Below are 26,372 nucleotides of genomic sequence, written 5' to 3'. Positions count from 1 at the left end.
CCCCCCCCATAGTCTCTTATATACTAGCCAGCCCTCCCCAATAGTCTCATATAGTAGCCAGCCTTCCTCAATAGTCTCCCATAATAGACAACCCTCCCAATAGTCTCCTATAGTAGACAGCCCTCCCCAATAGTCTCATACAGTAGCCAACCCTCCCCTGTAGTCTCATATAGTAGCCAGCCCTCCCATAGTATCTTATATAGTAGCCAGCCCTCCCCATAGTCTATTATATAGCAGCCAGCCCTGCCCCATAGTCTCTTATATAGTAGCCAGCCTTCCTCAATAGTCTTATACAGTTGCAAGCCCCCCCTTGTTCTCATATTGTAGCCAGTGCTCCCCGTAGTCTCATATAGTAGCCTGCCCTCCCCATAGTCTCATATAGTATGCAGACCTCCCCAATACTCTCATATAGTATCCAGCCCTGCCCCAAAGTCTCTTATATAGTAGCCAGCCCTCCCCATAGTCTCTTATATAGTAGCCACCCCCAGTAGTCTCATATAGTAGCCAGCCCTCCCATAGTATCTTATATAGTAGCCAGCCCTCCCCATAGTCTATTATATAGCAGCCAGCCCTGCCCCATAGTCTCTTATATAGTAGCCAGCCTTCCTCAATAGTCTTATACAGTTGCAAGCCCCCCCTTGTTCTCATATTGTAGCCAGTGCTCCCCGTAGTCTCATATAGTAGCCTGCCCTCCCCATAGTCTCATATAGTATGCAGACCTCCCCAATACTCTCATATAGTATCCAGCCCTGCCCCAAAGTCTCTTATATAGTAGCCAGCCCTCCCCATAGTCTCTTATATAGTAGCCACCCCCAGTAGTCTCATGTAGTAGCCAGCCCTTCCACATAGTCTTATAGTAGCCAGCCCTCCCCCATAGTCTCATATAGTAGCCAGACCTTCCCCATAGTCTCTTTTATAGAAGCCAGCCCTCCCCCATAGTCTCATAAAGTAGCCAGCCCTCCCTTATAGTCTCTTATATAGTGGCCATCCCTCCCCATAGTTTTTTATATAGTAGCCAGCCCTTCCCAATAAACTCATATAGTAGCCAGCCCCCCCTTAGTCTCTTATATAGTAGCCAGCCCTCCCCCATAGTGTCATCTATAGTGGCCATCCCTCCCCCATAGTCTCTTATATAGTAGCCAGCCCTCCCCATTAGTCTGATATAGTAGCCAGCCCTCCCCAGTAGTCTCATATAGTAGCCAGCCCTCCCGCATAGTCACTTACATAATAACCAGCCCTCCCCATAGTCTCATATAGTAGCCAGCCCTCCCCCGTATTCTCATATAATGACCAGCCCTCTGCCATAGTCTATTATAAAGTAGCCAGCCTTCCCCCATAGTCTCTAATATAGTAGCCAGCCCTCCCCATAATCTCTTATATAGTAGCCAGCCGTCCCCATAGTCTCTTATATTATAGCCATCCCCCCCCCAGTAGTTTCATATAGTAGCCAGCCCTCTACCATAGTCTCATATAGTAGCCAGCCCTCCCCCATAGTCTCATATAGTGGCCATCCCTCCCCCATAGTCTCTTACATAGTAGCCAGACCTCCCTATAGTCTCTTATATAGTAGCCAGCCCCCCCATAGTATCTTATATACTAGCCAGCCCTCCCCAATATTCTCATATAGTAGCGAGCCCTCGCCAATAGTCTCATATAGTAGCCAGCCCTCCCCAGTAGTCTCTTACAAAGTAGCCAGCCCCCCCATAGTCTCTTACAAAGTAGCCAGCCCTCCCCCATAGTTTCTTCTATAGCAGCCAGCCTTCCCCCATAGTCTCTTATATAGTAGCCTGCCCCTACATAGTCTCCTATATAGTAGCCGGCCCCCCATAGTCTCATATAGTAGCCAGCCCTCCCCCATAGTCTCTTATATAGTAGCCAGCCCTCCCCCATAGTCTCATATACTTGCCAGCCCTCCCTCATAGTTTCCTATATAATAGCCAGTCATCCTCTATAGTCTCTTAAAAACTAGCCAGCCTTCCTCAGTTGTCTCATATAGTAGCCAGCCCTCCCGCATAGTCTTCTTTTTTTTTTTTTTAATTCTTTATTTATCCACAGCATTGAACCAAACGGAATACAGCAGGTCCCATGGGTCGAGGACCAGAAGGAAAACAGAGTTAAACATGGTGATACATCAAAAATAATTAAAAAAAAACAACAAGTCAGTAAGCAAAAGTCACTAAGCAACAAGTCAGCTGGGTCCGCCCCAGAGGGCCCGCCAATCCCGCCCAGCCCAATACACCTTTTCCAATTATCCAATAACATAATCGGCGGTGGAGTCCACCACCGAACAGTAAATACCAGAAGGAGAACAGAAAAGACATACAAAATAGGAAGGCAGAGAAGACAAAAAATATAAAGACAGCAAGAAAAGAAAGGGTCAGGAAACGGGGAGGTGAGGGAGAGGGAATAAGGGGGTATGGTATGCCCTCGGCTGCTCCTGCAGCACAGGGGAATAGTGCCCCCCACTGTCTCAAGGAGCTGCCCGAATGTTCCTCTAAAACTTAGGACTGAGATCTCAGAAGGTCTCTGTACTCGGCCGATTCCTGAAACTGCAACCAGGATGACCAAGTGGAATGGAAGCGTTTGTTTTTGGCATGTAATTCAGAAGTGAGATCCTCCATGTGCATCAAATCATTTACTTTAGATACCCACAACGACACCGGTGGGGGAGAGCGTGATTTCCAACACAACGGTATGCATGCCCTGGCCGCCATCACCAGGAAACTCAGTAATGACCGTCTGTATATCTTTAGCGGAATCTCGCAGTGCTGAAGAAGGAACAGAGCCGGGCCCAGATCGCAAGCCGTGTTAGTGACTATTTTGGTCACTCTCGCTACTTCCGACCAGAAGTGGTGCAGTTGCGGACATTCCCAAAACACGTGCAAGAACGTCCCCTCATCAGCCTCACATCTCCAGCAGACCGGGTCTACCTGGGGTATCATTTTGTGCAGTTTGGAGGGTACTCTGTACCAGCGGGATAACAATTTATATCCAGCTTCCTGATACTTAGAGCTGATGGATGACTTATGAGCCAAGTGTAAAATTCTCTGTCTCTGAGAGTCAGTCAGGGTAATCCCCAAGTCAGATTCCCACGCCAGCAGGAAGGCGGGAGGGGGTTCCTCCGGGGTAGTAATTAATAGCTGATAAGTCAGGGACAATGTATGGCGAATCGGTTCATTAACTGCGCATATAGATTCAAAAGGGGTGGGAGAGCCCATAAAACAGCTGGAGGCTGGTAGAGAGGCCATATAGTGACGCAGTTGTGCAACGCGCCAGGGACCTAGCCCACAAGGTGCAGATAGATCTCCCAAGGTCTCCGCCGAGAACCATTGACCATTTTGCATGAAGTGACCTGCCCTGAAAGTCCCGGCCCCTATCCAGTCACGGAAGACCCTATCCGTCAGACTAGGACTGAAATCTGGGTGTCCCAGAATGGGTGTCATACTCGATGTTAGAGGGACAAAATGCTTCCTTATCACCTTTTCCGTGCACGCAGCTAGTGTAGGACCCACAGTGGGATGATATTTAAGATCCGGGAGGCGGTCCCCGGGTATCCACGGGAGACCCTTCAGCGGCAGCCCCGTATACGACTGCTCAATCTCAACCCACGGTTTCCTTGCCCCATTTCTACACCAGTCCACTATATGTGCCAGCTGGGCAGCCAGATAGTATTTCTTAGTATCTGGGAGACCGATCCCCCACAGGTCTTTGGGGCGGGTGAGAGACGCTTTCCGAATGCGTGCCGGTTTGCCTCCCCAGATAAATTGCGTCTGAGCCGCTGACAGGGAGCGGAAGAACGCAGAGGGGACACGAATCGGAAGGCACTGGAAAAGGAACAACAACCTAGGGAGGACATTCATTTTATAAATCGCACAGCGACTGAACCATGTGTGAAGGCCCTTCATCCACCTAGCACAATCTGTCTTAATGGTGTTCAACAGAGGTATATAATTAAGCTGGTAAAGGGTACTCAGATCCCTTGCCAAGTGTACTCCGAGATATTTGATGGAACTGGTCGCCCACGTGAAACTGAACGAGGAACGGAGCTGGACTACCAACTCGTCCGCGATCGAGACATTTAAGGCTTCCGATTTTGTAAAGTTGATCTTAAAATTAGAAAGCCTAGCATAGGAGGCGAATTCCGTCATCAAGCTAGGGAGTGCCACGCGTGGGTTAGAAATGAAAAAGAGTAAATCATCGGCGTAAGCCGCAATTTTGTAGTGGGCTCTGCGCAGCTTGACGCCTTCTATGTTCGGGTTCGCTCTGACATAACACAGGAAGGGCTCCAGAGTAAGTGTAAATATCAGAGGGGAGAGAGGGCATCCCTGCCGGGTGCCGTTGTGAATCTGTAGGCTGTCTGATAGGATCCCATTCACCCTAACCTGGGCGCTAGGGGCCACGTACAACGAGGACACCCAAGCAAGGAAGGACGGCCCCACGCCCACATACTTTAGAGTTTCCACCATGAAGGACCAATTAACCCTGTCGAATGCCTTTTCGGCATCGGTGGACAACAACATTAAAGGGGAATCCAAAAGATTCATTTTGTGGATCAGATTAATGGTCTTCATGGTGACGTCTCTCGCCTCCCGCCCTGGCATAAAGCCAGCTTGGTCTGGGTGTATGATGGAATCAAGGAGGGGCAACAGACGGGAGGCCAGGATTTTGGAGAAGAGCTTCAGGTCCACATTCAAAAGGGATATAGGCCTGTAGCTTGAGCAGTGGGCACCATCCTTGCCCGGCTTGGGTATGACCGCAATGTGAGCCCGCGTAGCATCCAGGGAAGCCCCCCCGACACAGAGTTAAAGGCCGCCAAGAAATGGGGACTGAGTATGTCTAGAAATGTGGTTCAGGGAAGAAAAAGAGTGCTGCACCTCACACCTATGGCTGATACTAGTACCTCTCGGCTGCATAAAAAACATCAGAATTCTGTATGTGAATTGATCAAGCCACACTGCCCCATGTACCTCGTGCAGGTATCTGATACACATGGGTCCCTACACTAAGTCCACACTGTGCCGGTCAGTGACCACCACCCCCGCAGGCGTGCACAGTCAGGGAAGGGAGGCCAAGGAACGGCCCTGCAACCCCCATGCCACAGGACCAGACCCAAAAATGCCACACCAAAACCCAGCCAGCACCACCGGCGGAGGAAGCTGCCCCCAAACAGCACAAGTCTGGATAAGGTATTGCACTCACCATAGCTATCAAAGATAGAATGGGACAGACAGGAGGGATTAAAACCATGAGCACTCAGGTGTCTCCTGCTAATTGCGGTCATGTGGGTCTCACCAGGAGGAGTGCAAAACACGGAGAAAAGAGAGAAACAAAATACGGTTCAGGGAAGAAAAAGAGTGCTGCACCTCACACCTATGGCTGATACTAGTACCTCTCGGCTGCATAAAAAACATCAGAATTCTGTATGTGAATTGATCAAGCCACACTGCCCCATGTACCTCGTGCAGGTATCTGATACACATGGGTCCCTACACTAAGTCCACACTGTGCCGGTCAGTGACCACCACCCCCGCAGGCGTGCACAGTCAGGGAAGGGAGGTCAAAGAACTGCCCTGCAACCCCCATGCCACAGGACCAGACCCAAAAATGCCACACCAAAACCCGGCCAGCACCGCTTTGCGGGGTTGGCGGTTGCTGACCGACACGGTGTGGAGTTAGCGTAGTGACCCGTGTGGACCAGAGGACCTGCGTGGTGGTACACGGGGCAATATGGCTTGATCAATTCATATACAGACACTCTGGTGTTGATTTTTAATATAGGCCTAGCGGCATTAGTATCAGCCATAGATGGGATGTGCAGCCGTTCCACTCTCTCCAGTTCGTGTTTCACAGTTCTCCCTCTCTGAACAGCTAGCACTCCTTTATAAGACCCACATGACCAAAATTAGCAGGATATGTCTGTGCTCACATGTCTGGACCCTATGTCTTCCCCATTCTGTGAGAGCAGCAATGGTAAGTGTAATACCACATCCATACTTGTGTCGTTTGGGGGCAGCCTTCCCCGCCGGTGGTGCTGGCTGGGTTTTGGTGGGGCTTTTTGGGTCTGGTCCTGTGACATTGGGGTTGCAGGGCCGTTCCATGGCCTCCCTTCCCTGCATGTGCACGCTTTGCGGGGTTGGCGGTTGCTGACCGACACGGTGTGGAGTTAGCGTAGGGACCCGTGTGGACCAGAGGACCTGCGCGGTGGTACACGGGGCAATATGGCTTGATCAATTCATATACAGACACTCTGGTGTTGATTTTTAATATAGGCCTAGCGGCATTAGTATCAGCCATAGATGGGATGTGCAGCCGTTCCACTCTCTCCAGTTCATGTCTAGAAATGTCTTGTAATATGTCAGCCCGAACCCATCAGGCCCCGGGGATTTGCCCGCTTGTGTGGACTGCACTGCCACTGCGAGTTCCTCTACTGTTATTGGTGCCTCCAGCCACTCCATATCCTCATGGGACAAAGTGGGCATGCCACTCCGTGCAATATACTGACGGATCTTATCCCCAAAAAGGGGGTCTGCAGTGGCTGGGTTACCCTTGTCCACTGAGTACAACTCTGTATAGAATCGCTGGAACGATTCCGCGATGGCAGAGGAGGTGTGAACTCACGTGTGCGGGGCGGATTGAATAAAAGGAATGTAGGATTGTTGTTGTTGTGTCCTAAGCGCCCTGGCTAATGACCTGCTGCATTTGTTTCCGTATTCATAAAAGTGTCGACGACACTTGGCTAGTTTGGCTTTGGCCTTTTTGGTAAGATGTGTACGCAAGAGATCTCGAGATTGCAGTAAAGCTACCCGATTGTCCTCCGATGGTAGCTGTTTATGTAGGGCCTCCAATTCCCTTACCGTATCAGTTTCAGAGTTTTTACCGCATGCTCCTTCTTAAGCCTAGCTCCATGTTGTATTAATACCCCCCTAGCTACACATTTGTGGGCCTCCCAGAGAACCCCGGGGGAGACATCCGCAGAATTGTTGGTAAGGAAGTATTCCGTGAGAGTCTTCTTCAAGTCAGCTAGGACCACTATGTCCGAGAGGAGAGAGTCATTTAATCTCCAATTCCATTGTCTAGGAATGGGTTGGGAAAAGGACAATTTGATCTTGACTAGCGCATGATCGGAAAAGGTGATGCACCCTATCTCTGCTGAGGAAACGAGATGAAGGTGTCTATGTTTGAGTAGAAAATAATCTAGTCTGGAGTATACGTCCCTGGCCGGAGAGTAAAAAGAGAAGTCTTTGTCTCTAGGGTGTAACGTCCTCCACGTATCTACCAGTTGATGATCAAGTAGGGTGTTATTGAATCTGTGGATCGGTGGTCTAGGGAGGTGGGAGGATCCCATGGACGTATCTATATGTGGCTCAACAGCTACAATCAGGTCGCCCCCCAACACCCACACCCCCTCGGCAAAGTCATCCATCATATCCAAGTACCGTCTCAGGGAGATATCCTGGCCCGTGTTTGGTAAATAAGCAACTGCTAAAGTGTACATAGCTGAGGCTATCATCACCACGGGAGTCTACGAATTCCCAGGGGAGAGAGCGGGAGAGTAAAATACTCACACCCCGCGCCTTGGAGTCATCCGTGAAGCTGTGGTATACCGTCGGGTACCATCTATTAGACAAGCGGTACAGAACGTTAGCGGTTACATGAGTTTCCTGGAGGAAAGCGACCTGTACATTGGACGGGAGGGGGGGAGAAGGGAGGGGAGGTCGAGGTCTAACAACTCTGGGGACCTTGGGAGTCATCTTCCAAGATGCCTAATATAAAACTTAACCTCAACAACACGACATAACATGTGAGCAGGCTGAGTGCATAACAACGTGGGGAGGCTTTCCCCCAGTACTGAGCCAATACTGCATAGGCATCTCCCCCCCCCCCCCACCCCCATCAGGAACCCGGCAACAAGGTGCAATAATACAATGCCCTCAAGTCGGGCCCCTCCAAGAGGGAATGAGTTCCGTAGCAACTAGGACAGACTTAGGCACAGTCCCGGACCCGGGAGAACAAGGGCAGTCTATTCACTAGGCATGGGCTCAACTGCAGCCAATGTTCCCAGGGCTCCATCCTAGGAGCGCGACTTAGGCTTCCAGCGGGAACGGCAGAGAGAGGTCGGCCCCCAGGAGATCCGGTGACGGGTGATCCGACTCCTCCCTCAAGGTTCTACGCGAGGGTCTCCTTCGTCTACTGTTGCTGCCTGGGTGATCCTGGCGACCCATGGCAAGCCAATCAGGGACCTGTACCGCTGGAATGTTAAGGAACCCAAACAGATCCGGCAGCTCCTCCGGGTGTCGCAGAACAAATGAGGCAGAGTCTTTTCTGACAACAATGTGGAAGGGGTGACCCCATCTATAGGTGGCTCCAGCCTCTCTAATCTTAAAGGGAACCATTCACCCCGTGGCCCCCGGCAGAAACTGACATACAGTGACATAAAGGTCAATATACTTACCTCATCGGTCCCGTCCCGAAGCCCGTTGTTAACACGGAGAAATCGACGATTCTTCTTCTCGCGCCCATTATGGTAATGAGCGCCGCCGGGTCCGAAATCCAGCCTTCTCCCCGCCTCCGACACTTGATTGACGCCAGGTCCTCTTCCTCCTCGTCTTCTTCTCGCCGGATCCCGCGCAGGCGCCGTGACAGTCGTTTTCGGCGCATGCGCAGTTCACAATTGAAGCCGCTCTGCAGCTTCACTGTTTACTGCGCGTGCGCCGATTGGCTCGAACACGTATCCTGTTTACCGCGCAGGCGCAGAAGAGGCGACGAGACCATCGCAGCGGCGCCTGCGCGGGAATTCGGCAGAAGACTGAAGACTGAAGACGTCAATCAAGTTCCAGGAGGCGTGGATGGGCGGTGACGAGAAGAGGACCTCATGAATAAGTTGGACTCGTCCGTCGTTTCCTATGGACGTTGGACTCATCTCAGCTCATTACCATAATGGTCGGGAGAAGAAGAATCGGCAATTTCTTCGTGTCAACAACGGGATCCGGGACGGGACCGGGAGCGATGTGGTAAGTATATTGACCTTTATGTCACTGTATGTCAGTTTCTGCCGGGGGCCACGGGGTGAATGGTTCCCTTTAAGTAACAGGGGTTGGACCAGCCTGCACATATAGAGAGTGCGCGCAGAGACATCGGGGTACACATGGATCTCAGACCCCTCAAAGTCAATGTGATTAACATCTCGTACAGCCCTGAGGATCATCTCCTTGTCAGTTTAGTAATGTAAACGGCAGGCCACGTCTCTAGGAGCTGACTGGAGTCCCTGAGACATTCTGGAAACACGATGTACTCGGTCAATCTTGAACGTGGCATCAGGCGGCCTATTAGTCAGCTGGTTAAAGAGGCATGACACTCTAGTAATTAGGTTATCAGCAGAGGAAAGTTCAGTCATACCCTTGATACGGACATTGTTCCATCTGCCTCTGTTCTCTTGGTCATCAAGGTGCAGGGCTAGAGATTGCAAATGGCACCGATTCACCACAGCCTCTTGTTCCAACAGCAGGACCCTAGCATCCAAGGAGGCCGTAGCAGTCTCAGTAGTGTTTGTTCTGGCAGCCAGCTGTTCAATTTCCCCCCTCACACTGTCTATGGCTTGCTGCTGTGCAGCTTCAATCCTCTGGACTACACTTTGTAAGTCCTGTTTGGAGGGCAGCGCCTGAATGAGCTCCCGGAGCATCTGTAGCTCGCCTTGCAGGGAGCCTGCAGTAATGGCGGCTGCCGAGGCACTCAGACCTGCCGCTTCCGCGACTGAGCGGGAAGACGAGGAGGACACTGTGGCTGTGGGCCAGGGCAAAGGAGCCCGGTGAGGGGAGCCCGCAAGGGACGACTCACCCTGTCTGCTGCCTGGTGAGGATGGGGGGAGCCCGTACTGTCCTCTTCTTCCTGTCGCGTCGGCGCCATGACAGGGCTGGGGCCTTGCGGCGCGCTCTGACTGGACGGGCACCGGAACCTATCCAGGGTGCTCTGAAGCGAAGTTTAGCGTGTCGGGCGGCGGGTGGCTCTGCTGGCGGGACGTCTGCGCCCTCCGGGCATTCCAGAAAAGTGGATGGGGTCTGCAAGTCCGTGGAGCTGTGCTGCTGTTTCCGGAGCTCTTCTCAGACGCGTCCGCACACCACCATGGCTAAGCCACGCCTCCACATAGTCTCTTATATAATAACCAGCCCTCCCCATAGTCTCATATATTAGCCAGCCCTTCCCCCTAGTCTCTTATATAGTAGCTATGGCGGGCCAGATGTAATTCAAACTCTGAATTGCCTGGTGGGCCAAAAATGATGGCACAGCGGGCCAGAGTTTGACATGACTGATATAGACTGATGGATAAACAGAGAGACAGATGCAGGTAGACAGAACAAGGCAGGAAGACAGACAGGCACGCAGGCAGAGACAGGCACACAGAGGCAGGCAGAGACAGACTCTCAATAGTAATAATAATGATAAATCTGTTCGTATCAGTTTAATATCTGATAAATCCCCTATCTGGGGACCATATATTGAATTGATTTTTAGAACAGGGAGATGGTAAAAGAGCTTGATCTGTCCTCTCCAGGCACTGACCTGGTATTGCAATGCTTCCAGGTTCAGTTCACCCCCCAAATGTGTTGCCTAAAGGTGCCTTCACACCTACCGTATCGCTGCGGATGGGCGGAAAAAATCCGCATGAAAATTCGCATGAACAGTACGGGCGAATTTGTTTGCGGTTTAATCGCAGCCGTTGTTGAATTGCGGTTTTATTAATGCGTATTTTCATGCGGAATTTCCGTCATATTTTGTGTTATTGCGAATTTATTGTGTGAACAATAAAGATTTTTGATGGCTGAAGCAATTTTTTAATTATCAACCAGATGTTTCATGACTGGATTTTGTTAGTCACACAGTCTTCCGGCCAGTTACAAATACGTGTCAGCTTCATTATGTCGGAGCTTCGCCCATTACGCCTGCGTCGCCGATATTTTAAATAACTGTTACAAGTAGCGCTCAGTATGGTGCGTCGTCGTTATCAGGTTTGAATTATGTACTTTATTATTACTTGTTTCTCCAAGTCAAAGTGGTGCTGTCTTGCACTAGTAGCTGTAGTAACCCCCTCCTGTCATGACCTGGTAGCTGTATATTAAGTGTCTGGTACCACCAGGCCCAGGCTGAAGCACTGGAGGCAGCCAGCCCACCCTTAGTGGGAAGAAACTCCAGCCCCTCCATGACATGACTCCATTACAATCAATAGGACCCTATCATTGAGGGGCTAGGTTTTCCTCACACTAAGGGTGGGTCGGCCCACCTCCACTGCTTCATCCTGGGACTGGTGGTACAGTCACTTTAAACTCCTCCAGTCTGCACAGGTAGCTGTAGTAACCCCCTCATGTCATGCCCTGGCAGAACCCCTATGCCCCTTTTCCTCACTCCACAGCTGTCCGGATGCTTAGCCATCTTATACAGTCAGCAGAGTGCAGTGGTACCATCCCTGGCGGCGGTGGCACTTGGAGGCTCTTGACAGCCCGCTTGAGTGAACAGGAGCACGGGGAGAGTGCCGGGCACGTCTTCTCATGTCGGCGGTGCATGATTATATGACAGAATCCAGCATGGCCCTAAGGAGATGTGCATCAGTAAGGCTGAGAGGAGCTGGCAGATACACCATCATCCTTTGTGTCAGGCAGCCATGGCACACAGTGATGACGTGCCTGAGGATGCAGGGCATAGAAGGATGCTTTGCGCTGCCTCAACAGGTCCTCAGGTTTCATCCAGAGAACTCGGGGGACGATTGTTGGCCGCCGCCTGTAGTTTACCCACCGCTGCTCAAGACATTCTATCTATACTCAGTTTCAATGTATACTCCTCTGTTTTTGTGTGTTATCACAGGGTGAATAGAAAAGGTTGTGACTGATATCATATTTATGTATGTAAACTTGACAGGAGAATATTTCCCGCCGCTATTGGGTCCATCCATTGCTGCGGACACATGAGGACACAGGGTGTTTTCATACACTGTTTAAAGATTTAAAACGGTAATGCAAAACATTTACACAATAACCCTATGTATTGTGACCTAAAATAAGTAGCATTACTAGTGTGTCACAAATGCCTTTGTTATCCTTTGTGTATGTGTCATGATTTTATTTGCAAGATATTTTAGGCATGAAGAATTTGTACTTTTTACATTAATCTAACGTAAAATAAAATTTTTTTCCCAATATCCTCTTATTCTTTATTGTGACAATGTGCCATGGGATGTTGCTGTTCCTGCAAGACTGCCCAACATACATCATGCCAGTTGCTGGTATGCCTAACTTGTTGATGACACCATCTCTCAACAATAGAAAATTCTGTCTATATGTATTGTTACTCCCCTAAGGCAAGGAACGTAGGAGCAGTGTTTTAGTCAGTACACACACGATCCAAGCTGTGGCCATTCTTTTAAGAACAGGGACAAGCACCGCTGGCTCTCCCTCTGCTTCCACATTACAATGTCAGTATTTGAAAATTGCCAGCCTTGCCTGTCCAGACATAATGGGATTTGCATTATAAAAAAAAAAAATTTTTGACAAATATATTTAGTTGGGTTGTGGAATTTTCCGGGAGCATTCAAAATAAGGATGTGTTCACATTACAGAATTATTACAGGTTACATGTTACATATTACATATTACATTACATTTGCCATGGTCTGGCAAAATATGTGACATGTCAATATTTTAGCCAAAATGAGGTATACGCCGGCCACTAGTCTATGGAGCTGGCTGAAAATCACCCGACATTGTGTGCAGACACACACCAGAATGGTGCCTACATTTTCTGCAAGAATTTCCCAAGATTGAACCCTGACATGGCAATCCTTGTGGTGCAACGTTGAAAAAGGCAGCATATAGAATGCTATTAATGGTGGAGGTGTTAAAAATCATCTCCGTGAGTAGGTACAGCGGGCCAATTTTTTTAAAAAAATTCTATTGTGCATTCAGTACTGTAAAACCATCCTATCAGTATCATGGACAACATGCTTTGGGTCTTTGAAGTGTGCTGTAATATGTCCTAATGTTTTGCAACTGCTGTGAAAAGAAAGGTCCTGTCCTAGTATACAGTCGCCAATTCAACATGGCAGTATCGTTTATTTTCCCAACATCATAACACAGCAGAAAAAAACTTAATACAACACAGGGCGATGATGCCCCTGCAGATATGGATGAAGTATCTTACACTTGCATTTTGTAGCATTTCATATGTGGCCAAAAACAAGACCTAAATTAATACAATATATTACTCATCTCTACTCTGCAGTGACAGATTCATTCTAAAATCCATGTCATTTTTTCTTGTGGTTGTTCAAAATTATAGTTATCCCGAGAAATTTGTTGCTTTCTGCCGAATGTCACCTGAGCAGTTTGCTGAACTAGCCAACCTTGTGCGGCCAGACCTTACCTTCACAAATACTCGGATGCGGCGGGCAATTTGTGTGGAGGAACGTCTATTCATCACCTTGCGGTAAGTATGTGAAGTGTTTGGTGGGGCAAAACCTGTGATATTGTGTAATTATATGGGTTCACTAATGCTGGGCTTACATATAAAAGTTGGCATCAGTTGCATTTTTTCTATAAAAACTGTCCACAACTGATGCCAAAAATGCATCAGTTGTCATCAGTTTTCCTATCTTTTTTTTTCAATAAAAACCATCAGTTTCCATCAGTTGCCATGAGTTGCCATCAGTTGTCACACTTTGCTCTCATCAGTTGTCATTTTTTCCCCCTATGTTTTTCTGTCATTTTCCATGGAATTTTAAGGTCCTCACAGCGTGATGACAATACGCTGCGAGGACCTTGACAACTGATGAGCGCAAAGTGTGACAACTGATGGTATAGTGGCAGCCCCCCAGACATCAGTGCACACTGGGGGGCTATATACTAATGGTGGGGAGCACACAGGGGGGGGGGGCTATATACTAATGGTGGAAGCTCACATGGGGGGACTATCTACTACTGGGGGAGCCACAGGGGGCCTATATACTACTGGGGGAGCCACAGGGGGGCTATATACTACTGGAAGAGCAACAGGGGGGGCTATATACTACTGGGGGAGCAACGGGGGGCTATAGGTGAGGGGGAGAGCACACAGGGGGAGATATATGTTTATTGTGCTGCAATTTGCCTCAACGCCGGATGCCAGAGCCAAACGGCATGCGTCCTGGCCGGAGAGGCATCTGGCGCTCCATTCACTTTAGTGGATGCTGTGCCGCACATCCTTGCGGGCCGCACGGGAAGACGCTGCATGCTGCGTTCTCCCGTGTGGCCTGTCCGGCGGTGCGCGTCAATATTTACACGCCGCATGCATTGAACGATCCCATTGAAAATAATGGGATCAGTTCAATAATGCGTTTCCCTCCGGCGCTTTTCTCATGCGCCGGAGGGAAAGACCGCCGCACCGCCAGACAAATGTAAACCCGGCCTTACCCATCATGATGTGACGTCACTTGTAGACGTTGTCAATGTTATCATTTTTAGTACAGTTACACCTCTGTTTAATGCTCTACCGGCTATAATTGCAGCAAGAATCATGGCTGGTCACAACCTTAGATTTTTTAAGAATATAACTTTAAAAAAAAAATTACTGTATATATATATATACTGTATATATATATATATATATATATATATATAATTTTTTTTTTCTTTTTTATTCCCTTACCCTTCTTTACTATTTGTCATCCAGATTTTTAGCCACAGGAGAGAGCTATGCATCCCTGCATTTTCAATTCCGGGTTGGTGTCTCTACCATCTCCGGAATTGTTAAGTGTACATGCAGCGTCATCTGGCAGAAATTGCAGCCCATGGTGATGCCTAGCCCAACCGAGGAGACTTGGCGGCATGTTGCAACAGGCTTTCAAAATGTTGCAAATTTTCCACACTGTCTAGGTGCCGTCGATGGCAAACACGTCAGGGTTCAGCAGCCACCGCACTCAGGATCCCGGTATTATAATTATAAGAAATATTTCTCGGTGGTCCTGATGGCGGTGGCTGATGCAAACTGTCGTTTTGTTGCCATTGACGTTGGTGCCTATGGCAGCACTGGAGATTCTCGGGTGCTGCAAACATCACAGATTGGACAGCAAATTCTTCGAGCGGGCGTTACGCTCCCAAGAGCCGAACCACTTCCTGGCTCCACATATCCATATCCCTTTGTGATGGTATCGGATGAGGCATTTCCATTGATGCCAAACCTGTTGCGCCCATACCCTCGAAGGGACCTGGATACCAGGAAGAGGATTTTTAATTTTCGGCTCTCCAGAGCACGTAGAGTTGTGGAGTGCACCTTTGGGATCATGTGTAGTCAGTGGCGGGTCCTGAATACAGCACTCAGAGTGGACGTTAATACTACAGATGTGGTCATTAAGGCTTGCTGTGTTCTCCATAACTATACCCGCCTTAATATGACCAATGTAGTTGTGGACAACCAGCAATCTCCACTTGAATCTGTAGTTGAGGAGCATTTGCCTCCTCCCTCCAACCTGGGGGCTGCTATTCGTGAGAGGTATGCTGACTATTTCATGTCTCCTGAAGGTGCTGTGCCCTGGCAATACTCCTGTGTGGGTGATGAGTAGTCTGGCTCCTCGAATCTAGGCAGTCAAGTAAGGAAAGATACAATCTGGGGCTGATGAAACTGGTGCAACTGGTTCCCGTTTGTCATGGCAGACAGCAATACAGACCACTTTTGAAGAAACTTATTTTCCAGGCCCTTTATGGTAAGATGTTTTTTTAAAAAATAATCGCTCACATAACTGTTTATGCAATATCTTAACATAAGGGTCCTACCAGGCATACCAAGCTGGACCTGATCTCTGTATTACACAAGCTATACTCTGCTATATCCACACCAATGCACTTGCCCTATTCCACGGGCCAATGATCCATAACTGAGGCCTGCATGTAAATCGATACCAATGTCCTAGTAGCCCTGGTATCAATCATTTCGTGACCGGGCTTATCCACCATTTTTTCATTCTCTCAGCTATTAAGGTGCAGGAGTCTGAGCGGTCTGCCAATCAGTGGCCACAGTGGTCCCACCAAATGAAAGCCAGAGTGGTTAGAGACCTCATACAGTCCAGCTTTGAAGCTGCTGATACATGCAAGTCCCGGCAATAGAGAAGGGGTGAAGATGTTCTGCCAGGGAATGTATGCTGACTCTCCATTTGTAACTCAGAGGTTGGGCACCCCAGTTACATCCTAGTGTTGCAGATTGGTTTACTCATAATTATTGCCATGCCCATAAATAAAGGAAAAGTCAATGATATAATATTTGCCAGATTGGTTTATGTATTGCCCATTAGGCAATACAATTATGGTGTGCAATCAAGTAGTTGAACGTCTACAGCATGCAATGAAATTAAGATGAATATTTGCTTTTTAAACATGGTAAATCCTTATTTTAATTATAATTTTAGCAATAGTTTTTTGGCCGGGAGGAAATCACACCAGCCTCTGTTTGACAGACTCAACACTGTGAACTTGCAGTATAATCTATTGTGCTATATAGTTTGGTGAGTACCAATGATCATGCACACTGTAGCACTACTCTGTGCAGACATGTCGTGCAAATATAGAGTTAGTAAATTTGCAATGTTATACATTTGGAGACAAGCAATAACAATTGTATACACATTGGTCACATCTACATGGGTTTGAATTGTGGATGCAGTTTCTAGGGTCATAAAAACATTACCAGACCTCACGTGTTTTTCATGATTGATCTGAGGAAGTGTATGATATGTTGACTCTAACTCCCTTGTGTACTCCTCTTGTGGCGTTTGTTTTGTGGCCTCCAACTGCCACCCCTGTATCTGCCCTTTGCATATAATTTTAACCCCCTCCCCACACACACACGTTGAAGAATGCATAAGGGCGGCATAGTACGTGATATTGCCTGTACACAAGCCGCGTCTTGAATGAGTCCAAGGTCCCCATCGAGTAAAGTTTTGACATAGAGCATCGCTGCCCTTAATATGGTCAACATCCCTTTTTCCCCTGCATGCTGCTCAATATTGCTGCAAATGTTGCTGTTCTGAAACTCCCAATAATACACCTTTTACAACTATACTAATACTATCCTATGTCACTCGACTAGTACCCCCATTACTAATACGAATGCTACTAATCTTATACACCTACTCCAACAACCATTGTTACCATTTGGCACACTCCTAGTAATAATACTACTACAATTGCCACTACTAATTGACGGCTGTTTTACTCTGCTTCTGCTGTTACAATACCACTGATTCTCGATGCCTCTACTGCTGCACCTAGCATAATTAGAATATAATAATACAGTAATCTGAAATGTTAAAAGTTAAAAAAAATAATTTTTTAAACATACAATATTAGCCGTGCAACTATAGCCAATTTTGACTTCTGCTACCATGGAAGCTTGGTGGCTTAACCATTGCAGCATTCCAAAAAGGATAGTATGTGTAGTTTGAATTGCATCCATGGACATAGTGGAGCTTAATTAACCATCTCTATATTAAATTGTGAACCAATATTTTAAAGAAAAATGCAGGTTATTAACATCCAGATGTGTAAACTTTGGTGACTATTATCATGCTTTGACAAATGTTACATAAATTACTTGACTGATGTATTTTGTGTGTGTATTGCAATTTCTTCTAATAACGCATTAAACGATCACTTGTACTTAGTGCGCCTGGAAACAGTACTGCAAAGACAGTTTGTGATTGGACATAAACAGACATGTACGTGTTACCAGCAGCCCAAGTCTACAGTCAAACTTAAAATGATGTAATGCACTACAAAGCCTAGGAAAAAGTGAGTAGTTCAACTTTTTGCTGAAATCTACTCCAAAAGTCTGTCCAGTGTGGATATTTCACAAAGTACATTGTAAATGTTGCATTGCCCATTAGGATGTGTGCATACCTGGACTGGTCAAGTAAATAATGGTTTGGAATAGAGTTAGCCAACAGATCCAACTGCAGAAGAAGATGTTTCCCCAGTAATTTGATATCCATAATCTAAACTGCTTTCCATAAAACTTTGTGGAGACTAAAAATGTAACATTCATTTGTAAAAAAAAAAACAGTCAAAACGCAAAAACGTATCTTATGTTGACAAATATTTATTACAAAACTCACAACAGACCAGTATATTGTATTCACCATACATATATTGCAGCTCAAGAAGTGGAGAAAATCTTTTTGCTAATTGGTGTTTTCTGTTGTCTTTGTAGGATCAACAGTGGCAAGAAAGGTGCAGGGACTCCTGCCTTGAAGGCCCTACCGTTGCGTCCGCCATCCTCTACATAACATCTTTATTGTTACTATGAGATATTTTTATAATAACACTTTATAAAGGCACTGCAATAAAATACAATATGCAAACTGTTAAGCTTTTTGTATGTTCCTTTTATAAAATATTTAGAAAGTAAGCTACAAAACACACATAAGTACACACAACATAACTATACTGCTGTGCAGGTGAACAACACTGTAGGGCAAATATTGTGCACAAAAGCATATTCAAGGTGTGTGGTGGAGGCACAATGTAAAAGTTTAGTACGTCGTAGAATATAGAATGTCATATGGATTAATGTGCAATTACTGTATATAATTTTGAAATAGTTAGGAGTTGGGGTTTGACCCAAAAAAAGGTTTTTCAGTCACAACACTACCAGTATCTGATAGTGTCATTAGCATGTAACAGTAAATGGTAGACAAACAAGTTTGTTGTATAAAGTCAAACGTGTCCCTAATCATCATTGCAGGACATGCTATAATATGCTGCAAGTTAGTAAAGAGATAAGATTACCATGAAAACTAGTCCACCCTTAAAATAATGCTTAATCAGCACAGTATTAAACATACATATGCATGAAAATCTCTCAAAGCAGCAAATAACATGTCCAACAATGGTGTAAGGTGACACAATTATAGCCATTAACATTCTGTGTGCAAGTTACCTAACACGGATGGTACAAGTACACATACAGAAGCGGGTAGCTACATCAGCTGCCATTGTGAATATTCGGCCACGCACACTTTGCATTGAATAAATGGTGGTGTCAAAAAAGCAATCCAACCATACAGCTTGATGTGCTTGTGTCATACAGCATGTGTCGCCATACAGTTGACCAACAGTTGTTGTGCTAACCAGAAATGAACAATGGTGAAAGTAATGTGTGATGGGCAATGTAAATAAGATGCATCACAAGGGAGCAAAGTACAAGACACATGTTGAGGAAGACCAATTTTTGAATATAACACAAAAACTTTCTGTGAACTGACTTAGGCAAAATTATTAACACAAGATTGTTGAAAATAACCAAAAAGTAGTGCAATTTGTCACAGTGCTGGTAATGTTGGCCAATACAGACACAGACTGTTCAGGCACATATTAATCACTTTGTAATGCAGCCAAAGACATACTGAATATTAGAAATAACCTGAGGAACAAGCATCTGAGAAAACTGATGCATCATTGTAACATGCTAACGTAGCATAACATAAAACTGTATATTAACATAACTAAAAGTTAGCAAAGACCCACAACAACCACACAATCACATTAATTCAAAGGGTCAAATGTTTGTGGGGAAACATAAGATGAGTTATGCTGAGTGAGACTTTTGTGTGTCATAAAGCTGACTTAGCTGAGATGTTAAAGACACTTTGGTTATCCCAGGCGACGGCAGAGGAGAGGAGGTCAGAAGCTCCATGAAGCTTCCCTGGGAAGTGCTAGCATCTTGGATGTGGCTGCTGGTGGCCCGTTCCAAAGATTGTGTCATGTGTGTGCCACCCATGCGTGTGCTACGTGGCCCAATATAGGAGGTTTCAGTGTTAGAGCGGTAGGTATCCCTTTCACCAATATTTGCATTGCTGTATTTCTCGAAGAGATTTCTCATGGTGAATAATATTTCGGCATTGTTTGGAATTGGAGAAGGGTTTCCAAATAAGGTTAGCAATTCAAAAATTGGTGGAATTGATAACCACTGGCGTGACTCTGGTAGCTGCCGTATTTGCTCTGCAATAGAGCCAACCAACCTGTCCCAGTGGTCTTCTTTTTCTACACGGGTTATCATATTTAGGGCCTCTTTCTCCATTACGGTTGGCATTACACTACCTGAGTGTGTTTTAGTTTGAAAGTGTGCACGGCCTTTGCGGCGAGGGCCCCCAGATGATGTGGATGGGTGGCCATCACCTTGGCTACAGGGAGCAGCCTGGGACACACTCACATCCTGGGATGTGTCAATTTCATCTTCAGATGCAGATGACGGCAGTGGGTTGCTGTCTTCACATGCTGATTCTTGGGTTGGTATATTGCCATCGGTTCTGTAACAAAGAAAAAAGGAATAAAAATTTAATTGATTCATACTGACTTATTAATGCAGCCAAAATAACAGTCAAATATAATAATGTACAAAAATGCATACATACATTATTAAATGTATGTAATTTAGTAACTAGTAATACTTGCTCAGGCGGTGAGGATATTGCAGGGACAAGGTCACTTAACTCCACCACTCGGGCCAAGAGTCTGGTAATCAACATCAGTATAATCCCATTTCCCATTAGCATTATTGTGTACTGCCATTTTTGTTTAACATCCCCAACACCACCAACATCAGAAGGTAACACCACACATACACGATAAAGGCTAATTTTTTGCTGAGATAAATGCAATGTTTTTAGAAATATTGTAAAAAGTGACTCATGATCGTTTGGAGAAAGCAAATACAGAGATTCTATCTTGCAAACCACTGTGACTATTTACAATAAAGTAGATAGACTCTGATTGGTAGGTAAGTGCACCAGAGGCATTCTACGTGTACATCAAAATTTAAAACACAATGTCATAGGACCCTTTCAGCCAAACAAGCCTGTTGTCACATAAAATTGTGCACATGGTCTTTGTTTTTTATTTTTTGTTTGTATATAAAAAAAATATACTTACTGCCTGAGTTCCCGGCCAATATTTAAGAACTGTAGAAGGTCAGAAGAGGGTAACTTTCGCTTGGGTGGGGATGATCCACTTTTTCCTAAATCGTTCAAACTTTTGCGAAACTGGTCACGTACAGAGCGCCAACGATTTCTGACATCCTTGCCTAGAAAAAAAAAAACACAGAGTAAAAAAAAAATAAACACTCACCTTTGTTCAATAAAGGGTGCAACGTCCAAATACTCTTTCTGGGGCTATCCACAAATATAAACATGGAGTGCTAATTGCAGCTAGATGTTCATTTATCCAATACTGAGCTAGTTACCAGTGTGACCACACAATTGGGCCACAGGACAAGTGTAAATCACTAACCGATCTGCTTTTTCAGCTTTGGAGTCAATGTATCCCATTCCGGATATAAGGTCAGGATGATCTGCTTCCAAATTTCATTTTTGGCATGTCGGTCACTGTACTTTTTATTGTTGACATCCCATATTGGAGGGTGCTGCTCCACCTTGAATAAATATGACATGTCATCCACACAATATTTTCACTGTTGATTTTGTAAATAAAATCTACAACACTGTATACTGTACACCAGGGGTGTTAAACTCATGCCTCTGCAGCTGTTGGCAAACTACAACTCCCATCATGGCTGGACAGCCAAAACTAAAAGGTTTACCTGTCCACCCAGGATTGCAATAGGAGCTTGGGAACAGCTGGAGGGTCATAATATTGAGACCCCAGTCCTACAGAATATAAATGTAAACTTAGTGGTGGTAAACAAATGTATACCAACATTATTAGCAAAACAACAGCAGCGCCACAGGAACAAAGATAGTGCGCCGAATGCACGCAGGCTGCCACTTTCTGTCATGTAGTAATGTACATATCCAGGGGCATAGCTAACGGCTGATGGGCCCAGGTGGCAAATTTAAATTAGGGCCCCCCACCCACCTTACAGTAACTCTAAGTTGACGGCAAGTAATGTGGAACTGTGTCCCCTCATGTACTGTACTGCTGTCCCCTATTATTAATTGACTGTACTGTGTCATTCTATAATTGTTTTCCAACCTTTGACTCTGACTCAACAGCCGTTTCCCTCCATGTGTCCCCCTGTATATAGCAGACCAGTATTCCTCCCTGTGTCCCCCTGTATATAGCAGACCAGTAATCCTCCATGTCCCCCTGTACATAGCAGAACAGGATCCCTCCATGTCCCCCTGTATATAACAGACCAGTATCCCTCAATGTGCCCTCTGTATATAGCAGATCAGTATGCCTCAATGTGCCCTCTGTATATAGCATACCAGTATCTCTCCGTGTGGCCCCCTGTATATAGCAGACCAGTACTCCTCCATGTCCCCCTGTATATAGCAGAACAGGATCCCTCTATGTCCCACTGTATATAGCACACCAGTATCCCTCCATGTCCCCCTGTATATAGGAGACCAGTATCCCTCCGTGTGTGTGTGTGTGTGTGTGTGTGTGTGTGTGTGTGTGTAGTGGTATTTTTCCATATCCCCCCACTTACTCCAGTGATGCTGCACTCCTCTCCTCCATGGTATAAGTAGGATCCTGCAGGGCTGAGGCTCCTCCCCCTGCTCGGATCCCCATACCCCTCAGCTCTGCAGGATCCAGCATATGCAGTGTCCCAGAACAGCCATTCTTATGCTCATATTTTTATTATAACTAGTTCTGTTCTGGAAAGCTATGGTCCACTGCAAACTGCGTGTATTGTGTCCCCCTTCTCAGTATTCAGGTCTGCCATTTCAGTCATTTATTGCATGTGTATTCAGGTATCAGTGTCAAAAGGTATTATGTCGCCTCCTAGTGTTCAAGGATGGTACTCCTCATGTATATTCCTCTGTATATGCCTAATGGTGTGATGATGCAATGGCTGGATGTCACGTGACTGTGCCCTGCTTCCATGGTAACACCAATGGTCATCGAGCTTTTGGCTGGGGTTACCATGTGACTTCCTGTGCTACCTCAGTCTATTCCCTGCCACAGAGGGGGTAGGTTGTGAGTCGAGTCTTGTCCTCCACCATCAGGAGACAAGTTGTGCTTTTGTCCTCTCTCCCCCTGCTGAGAGATAGGCCTCTGTGTGCTCTGCTGCTCCAGTCCACTGGCTGTGTTCCTGTCTCAAGATTCTCATCTGGGTTTCGATTCTTCAGTCATTCTTCAATTCCTCTCATCATCATCTCCTCAAATCATCAACAGCAAGTATTTCATTCAAGTCTCATTCCACCCAGCATCTCAGCTTCAGTTTCACTACTACTCCCATCATTCAGCACGCTACTCTCACAGCCTATTGCAGCATCACCCATTACTCTGCTCTATCCAAGATTGCCTTATTCCCGGTTGCATCCGGAGAGACTGTTACTACTAGTTGCAACGGTTACAATAAATATACAACTACCGTTGTTTCTGAACCTTGGCATTGGTGTGTTCATTGGTGCCCTGACTAAGGACAACGAAGAATCGCACGCCCAGTATTCCCGCATGGTCAGGAGCCCGGTTTCCAGCTGTATCACCCTCGTGCCTACACCGTGACCACACTACATCCTACAGCTGCCCCGGTTCCTGCACCCTCACAACATCTGCACTGCGGAAGTGGCCCACAGGGGCCAGGGCGTAGCACATACACCACTGAGGAGAGGAGGATGGCAGCGTCCCTGCAGTCAGCACTTCACCTCTGAGGAACTTGAGTGGATCCGCGCTGCTGCAATCCTCCTCTCATCTCCTCATCACTGTGAGCGGCTCCTGCAGGGTGGAGGCCCCTCCCCCAGACTAGGTCACGACCCCATACTCACTGATGCTTTCCTTTTCTGCTGCACAGCGTTGTGACCTGACCTGGGAGAGGGGCCTCCACCCTGCAGGAGCCGCTCACAGTGATGAGGAGATGAGAGGAGGATTGCAGCAGCGCAATCCTCTCTGTTGAAGCGCCGCCTGCAGGGAGGAGGCAGGAGGAGAGGACGCTGGGACTTGCTGTCATCTGACTAGGTAAGAGATCCAGTCAGATGACAGCAAGTGCCAGCAGTTATGTGCGTGGGCTGGGGGCCCACAGGAGGAAGTGGCGACGGGGGGGCGACGGGCCCCCCTAGTGTATTGGCACGGTTGCCATGGCGACTGTTACGACCCCAATAAGTACGCTACTCTGCAGATGGCGGCCTGTGGCTGACAGTCTATGTACATAGCCTGTCAGCCGTAGCCCCCCCCCATCCACACTGTAGTTCGCAGCCCGGCCACAGACAACATGTAAATAAATTACATTACTAATTATTTTAAAATAATATAAAAAATACAAAAAACAACTTATATATATATACGACATCCATACAAACATACAAATACATAGAGGGGATGTGGCCGAAAATTGGATAGATACATCGATACAGAGGGAGAGAAAAAGACCAAGCTGCAGTACATACATGAAATAAGCAAAACATGCTGGAAGACCACATTGCAGCCCGCCGAAATTACCTCACAATACACAGAGATTATATAATATCCCACAAAGTACACATAGGCCACCAATACTCACCAACCCAATCAAGCGGGTGACATTTATCCCCATCCTGCTGTATGAGGCCATAGTAAGAGAATCCAATAGGGCCGGCGCTTCTCCTTCAGCTAACGACCACCTTGCTCTGCGACTTCCGCCTGTCTGTGTGGCTGGCCGGAAATGACATCCTTGTTGTGTTCTTTATTAGCAGCATCCAATACGCTGTTAAAAATGCACCAAAAGTGTCGCCTAATAAAAATACGCAACCAAACCGCTGCGAATATCGTTGCCCATTTACTTTAATTGTGCTCGATGTCGCAGCGTATTTCTTTGCAGAAAATACGGAGAGGCCCATTCGCTTCTAATCCGGTAGGTGTGAAGGCACCCTAAAACAGAACCCCTCAAAGGTGCACAGCCGCACCCGAAACGGCATTGCAACAAACACTTCCCAAGTGGGGTGTGCAGCTGCACCCCATGATTTAAGGCTTGGCATTGCTAATAAAAGTTTGTTTGGTAAACACTTGTTTGTCTCTGGCAGCCTGTTGCCATGGCAACAAAGTTGTTTACCACTAGCCTGCCAGGGCAGGGCTGGTGATGTCATCAAGGCTGTGCTGACATATACTGCTGATAGAAAGGCTAGCAGTTCATCTGCAGGCAGGAAACCAAGCAGGTAGGCTGGTTGGTTGCTTGCCAGCAAGGAAGACGCAGGTAGGTGCGGATGAAACCATTTTATTTGGATTCTTTGGAGGCCAGTGTAGGGTTTTGTTAATACCGCTGCACCGATGAGAATTCACCATAGTTTTTCTTTAATAAATAGTTATATCAATGTGTAGCTATCTATATATAGATTAGATACATAGATAATCATATAAACCAGGGGAGTCAAAACTCAAATACACTGTGGGACAGAATTTAAAAATTGGACAAAGTCACGGGCCAACCTTGATAATTATTGAAGCGCGAATGTGGCGTTCCTGGCACTGTCAGAGAAGCATGCAGTGTTCCTGGCACTGTCAGCGGTGTGCGTCTCCCAGCCAGGTGTACTATGATAAATGACACCAAAAATTGCTATAATATGATTAAAACCAACCCAAGTAATAGCCAACCCCCCAAATATTGCCCTATGTAGTAGCCAACTTAACCAAAACTGCTGACAGAGTAGCCAGCCCTCCCAGTAGTGCCAAAATAGGGGCCAGCCCCCCAAGGTCCCAGATAGTAGTCAGTCCTCCAAAATAGTCTCCTATAGTAGCTAGCCCTCCCCAGTAGTCTTATACAGTAGCCAGCCCTCCCCTGTAGTCTCATATAGTAGCAAGCCCTCCCCTGTAGTCTCATATAGTAGCCAGCCTTCCCCTATAGTCTCTTATATAGTAGCCAGCCCTGCCCCATAGTCTCATATAGTAGCCAGCACTCCTCAATAGTCTCCTATAATAGACAACCCTCCCAATAGTCTCCTATAGTAGACAGCCCTCCCCAATAGTCTCATACAGTAGCCAACTTTCCCCTGTAGTCTCATATAGTAGCCAGCCCTGCCCCATAGTCTCTTATATAGTAGCCTGCCGCCCCCCATAGTCTCTTACAGTAGCCAGATCCCCATAGTCTCATATAGTAGCCAGCCCTCTCCCATAGTCTCATATAGTAGCCAGCCCTCCCCATAGTCTCTTATATAGCAGCCAGCCCTCCCCTAGTCTTTTATATAGTAGTCAGCCCACCCCATAGTCTCTTATATAGTAGCCAGCCCTTCCCCATAGTCTCTTATATACCAGCCAGCCCTTCCCCATAGTCTCTTATATAGTAGCCAGCCCTCCCCTATAGTCTTTTATATAGTAGCCAGCCCCCCTTTAGTCTCTTATATAGTAGCCATCCCTCCCCCATAGTCTCTTTTATAGTAGCCAGCCTTCCCCCATAGTCTCTTAGGCTATGTTCACACTACGTAAAACTAC

The 26,372-nt window shown here is 46.7% G+C and overlaps 2 protein-coding genes, 1 long non-coding RNA gene and 1 other non-coding gene across 7 annotated transcripts in view; 3 read left to right on the top strand and 1 right to left on the bottom strand.

Moving 5' to 3' along the window:
* Window positions 1-9,710: 9,710 nt before the first annotated feature.
* Window positions 9,711-15,580, top strand: LOC138795204 (uncharacterized). Its single transcript, XM_069974201.1, has 3 exons — window positions 9,711-9,805; window positions 13,324-13,470; window positions 14,692-15,580. Exons 1-3 carry the CDS (start codon window positions 9,711-9,713, stop codon window positions 15,578-15,580), a joined length of 1,131 nt encoding a protein of 376 aa, XP_069830302.1.
* LOC138796177 (U2 spliceosomal RNA) lies at window positions 10,413-10,594 on the top strand. Its single transcript, XR_011363766.1, has one exon. It is a non-coding gene; the product is annotated as a U2 spliceosomal RNA (small nuclear RNA).
* Window positions 15,581-16,439: 859 nt separating the features above from the next.
* On the top strand, window positions 16,440-18,377 carry LOC138795616 (uncharacterized). The gene is made up of 3 exons (XR_011363641.1): window positions 16,440-16,516; window positions 17,675-17,801; window positions 18,220-18,377. It is a non-coding gene; the product is annotated as an uncharacterized lncRNA (long non-coding RNA).
* Window positions 18,378-19,328: 951 nt separating this feature from the next.
* LOC138794806 (uncharacterized) overlaps window positions 19,329-26,372 on the bottom strand; it is a 53,945-nt gene continuing 46,901 nt past the window's right edge. For 3 of the 4 annotated variants that reach the window (XM_069973687.1, XM_069973685.1, XM_069973686.1), the window contains 3 exons: window positions 21,297-21,438; window positions 20,940-21,090; window positions 19,329-20,317 (listed from right to left, as the gene is read on the bottom strand). In XM_069973687.1, the coding sequence (XP_069829788.1) occupies window positions 19,597-20,317; window positions 20,940-21,090; window positions 21,297-21,438 (1,014 nt within the window). In that variant the 3' untranslated portion in view covers window positions 19,329-19,596. Of the gene's footprint in view, window positions 20,318-20,939; window positions 21,091-21,296; window positions 21,439-24,471; window positions 24,902-26,372 lie in introns of those variants that run through there. The other variant, XM_069973688.1, reaches the window with a different exon arrangement.

Source organism: Dendropsophus ebraccatus, chromosome 6, assembly GCF_027789765.1.
Source record: "Dendropsophus ebraccatus isolate aDenEbr1 chromosome 6, aDenEbr1.pat, whole genome shotgun sequence".
Classification (NCBI taxonomy): Eukaryota; Metazoa; Chordata; class Amphibia; order Anura; family Hylidae; genus Dendropsophus; species Dendropsophus ebraccatus.
Note: the sequence above shows the minus strand (reverse complement) of the source record. Positions and strands in the feature narration are given on the sequence as shown.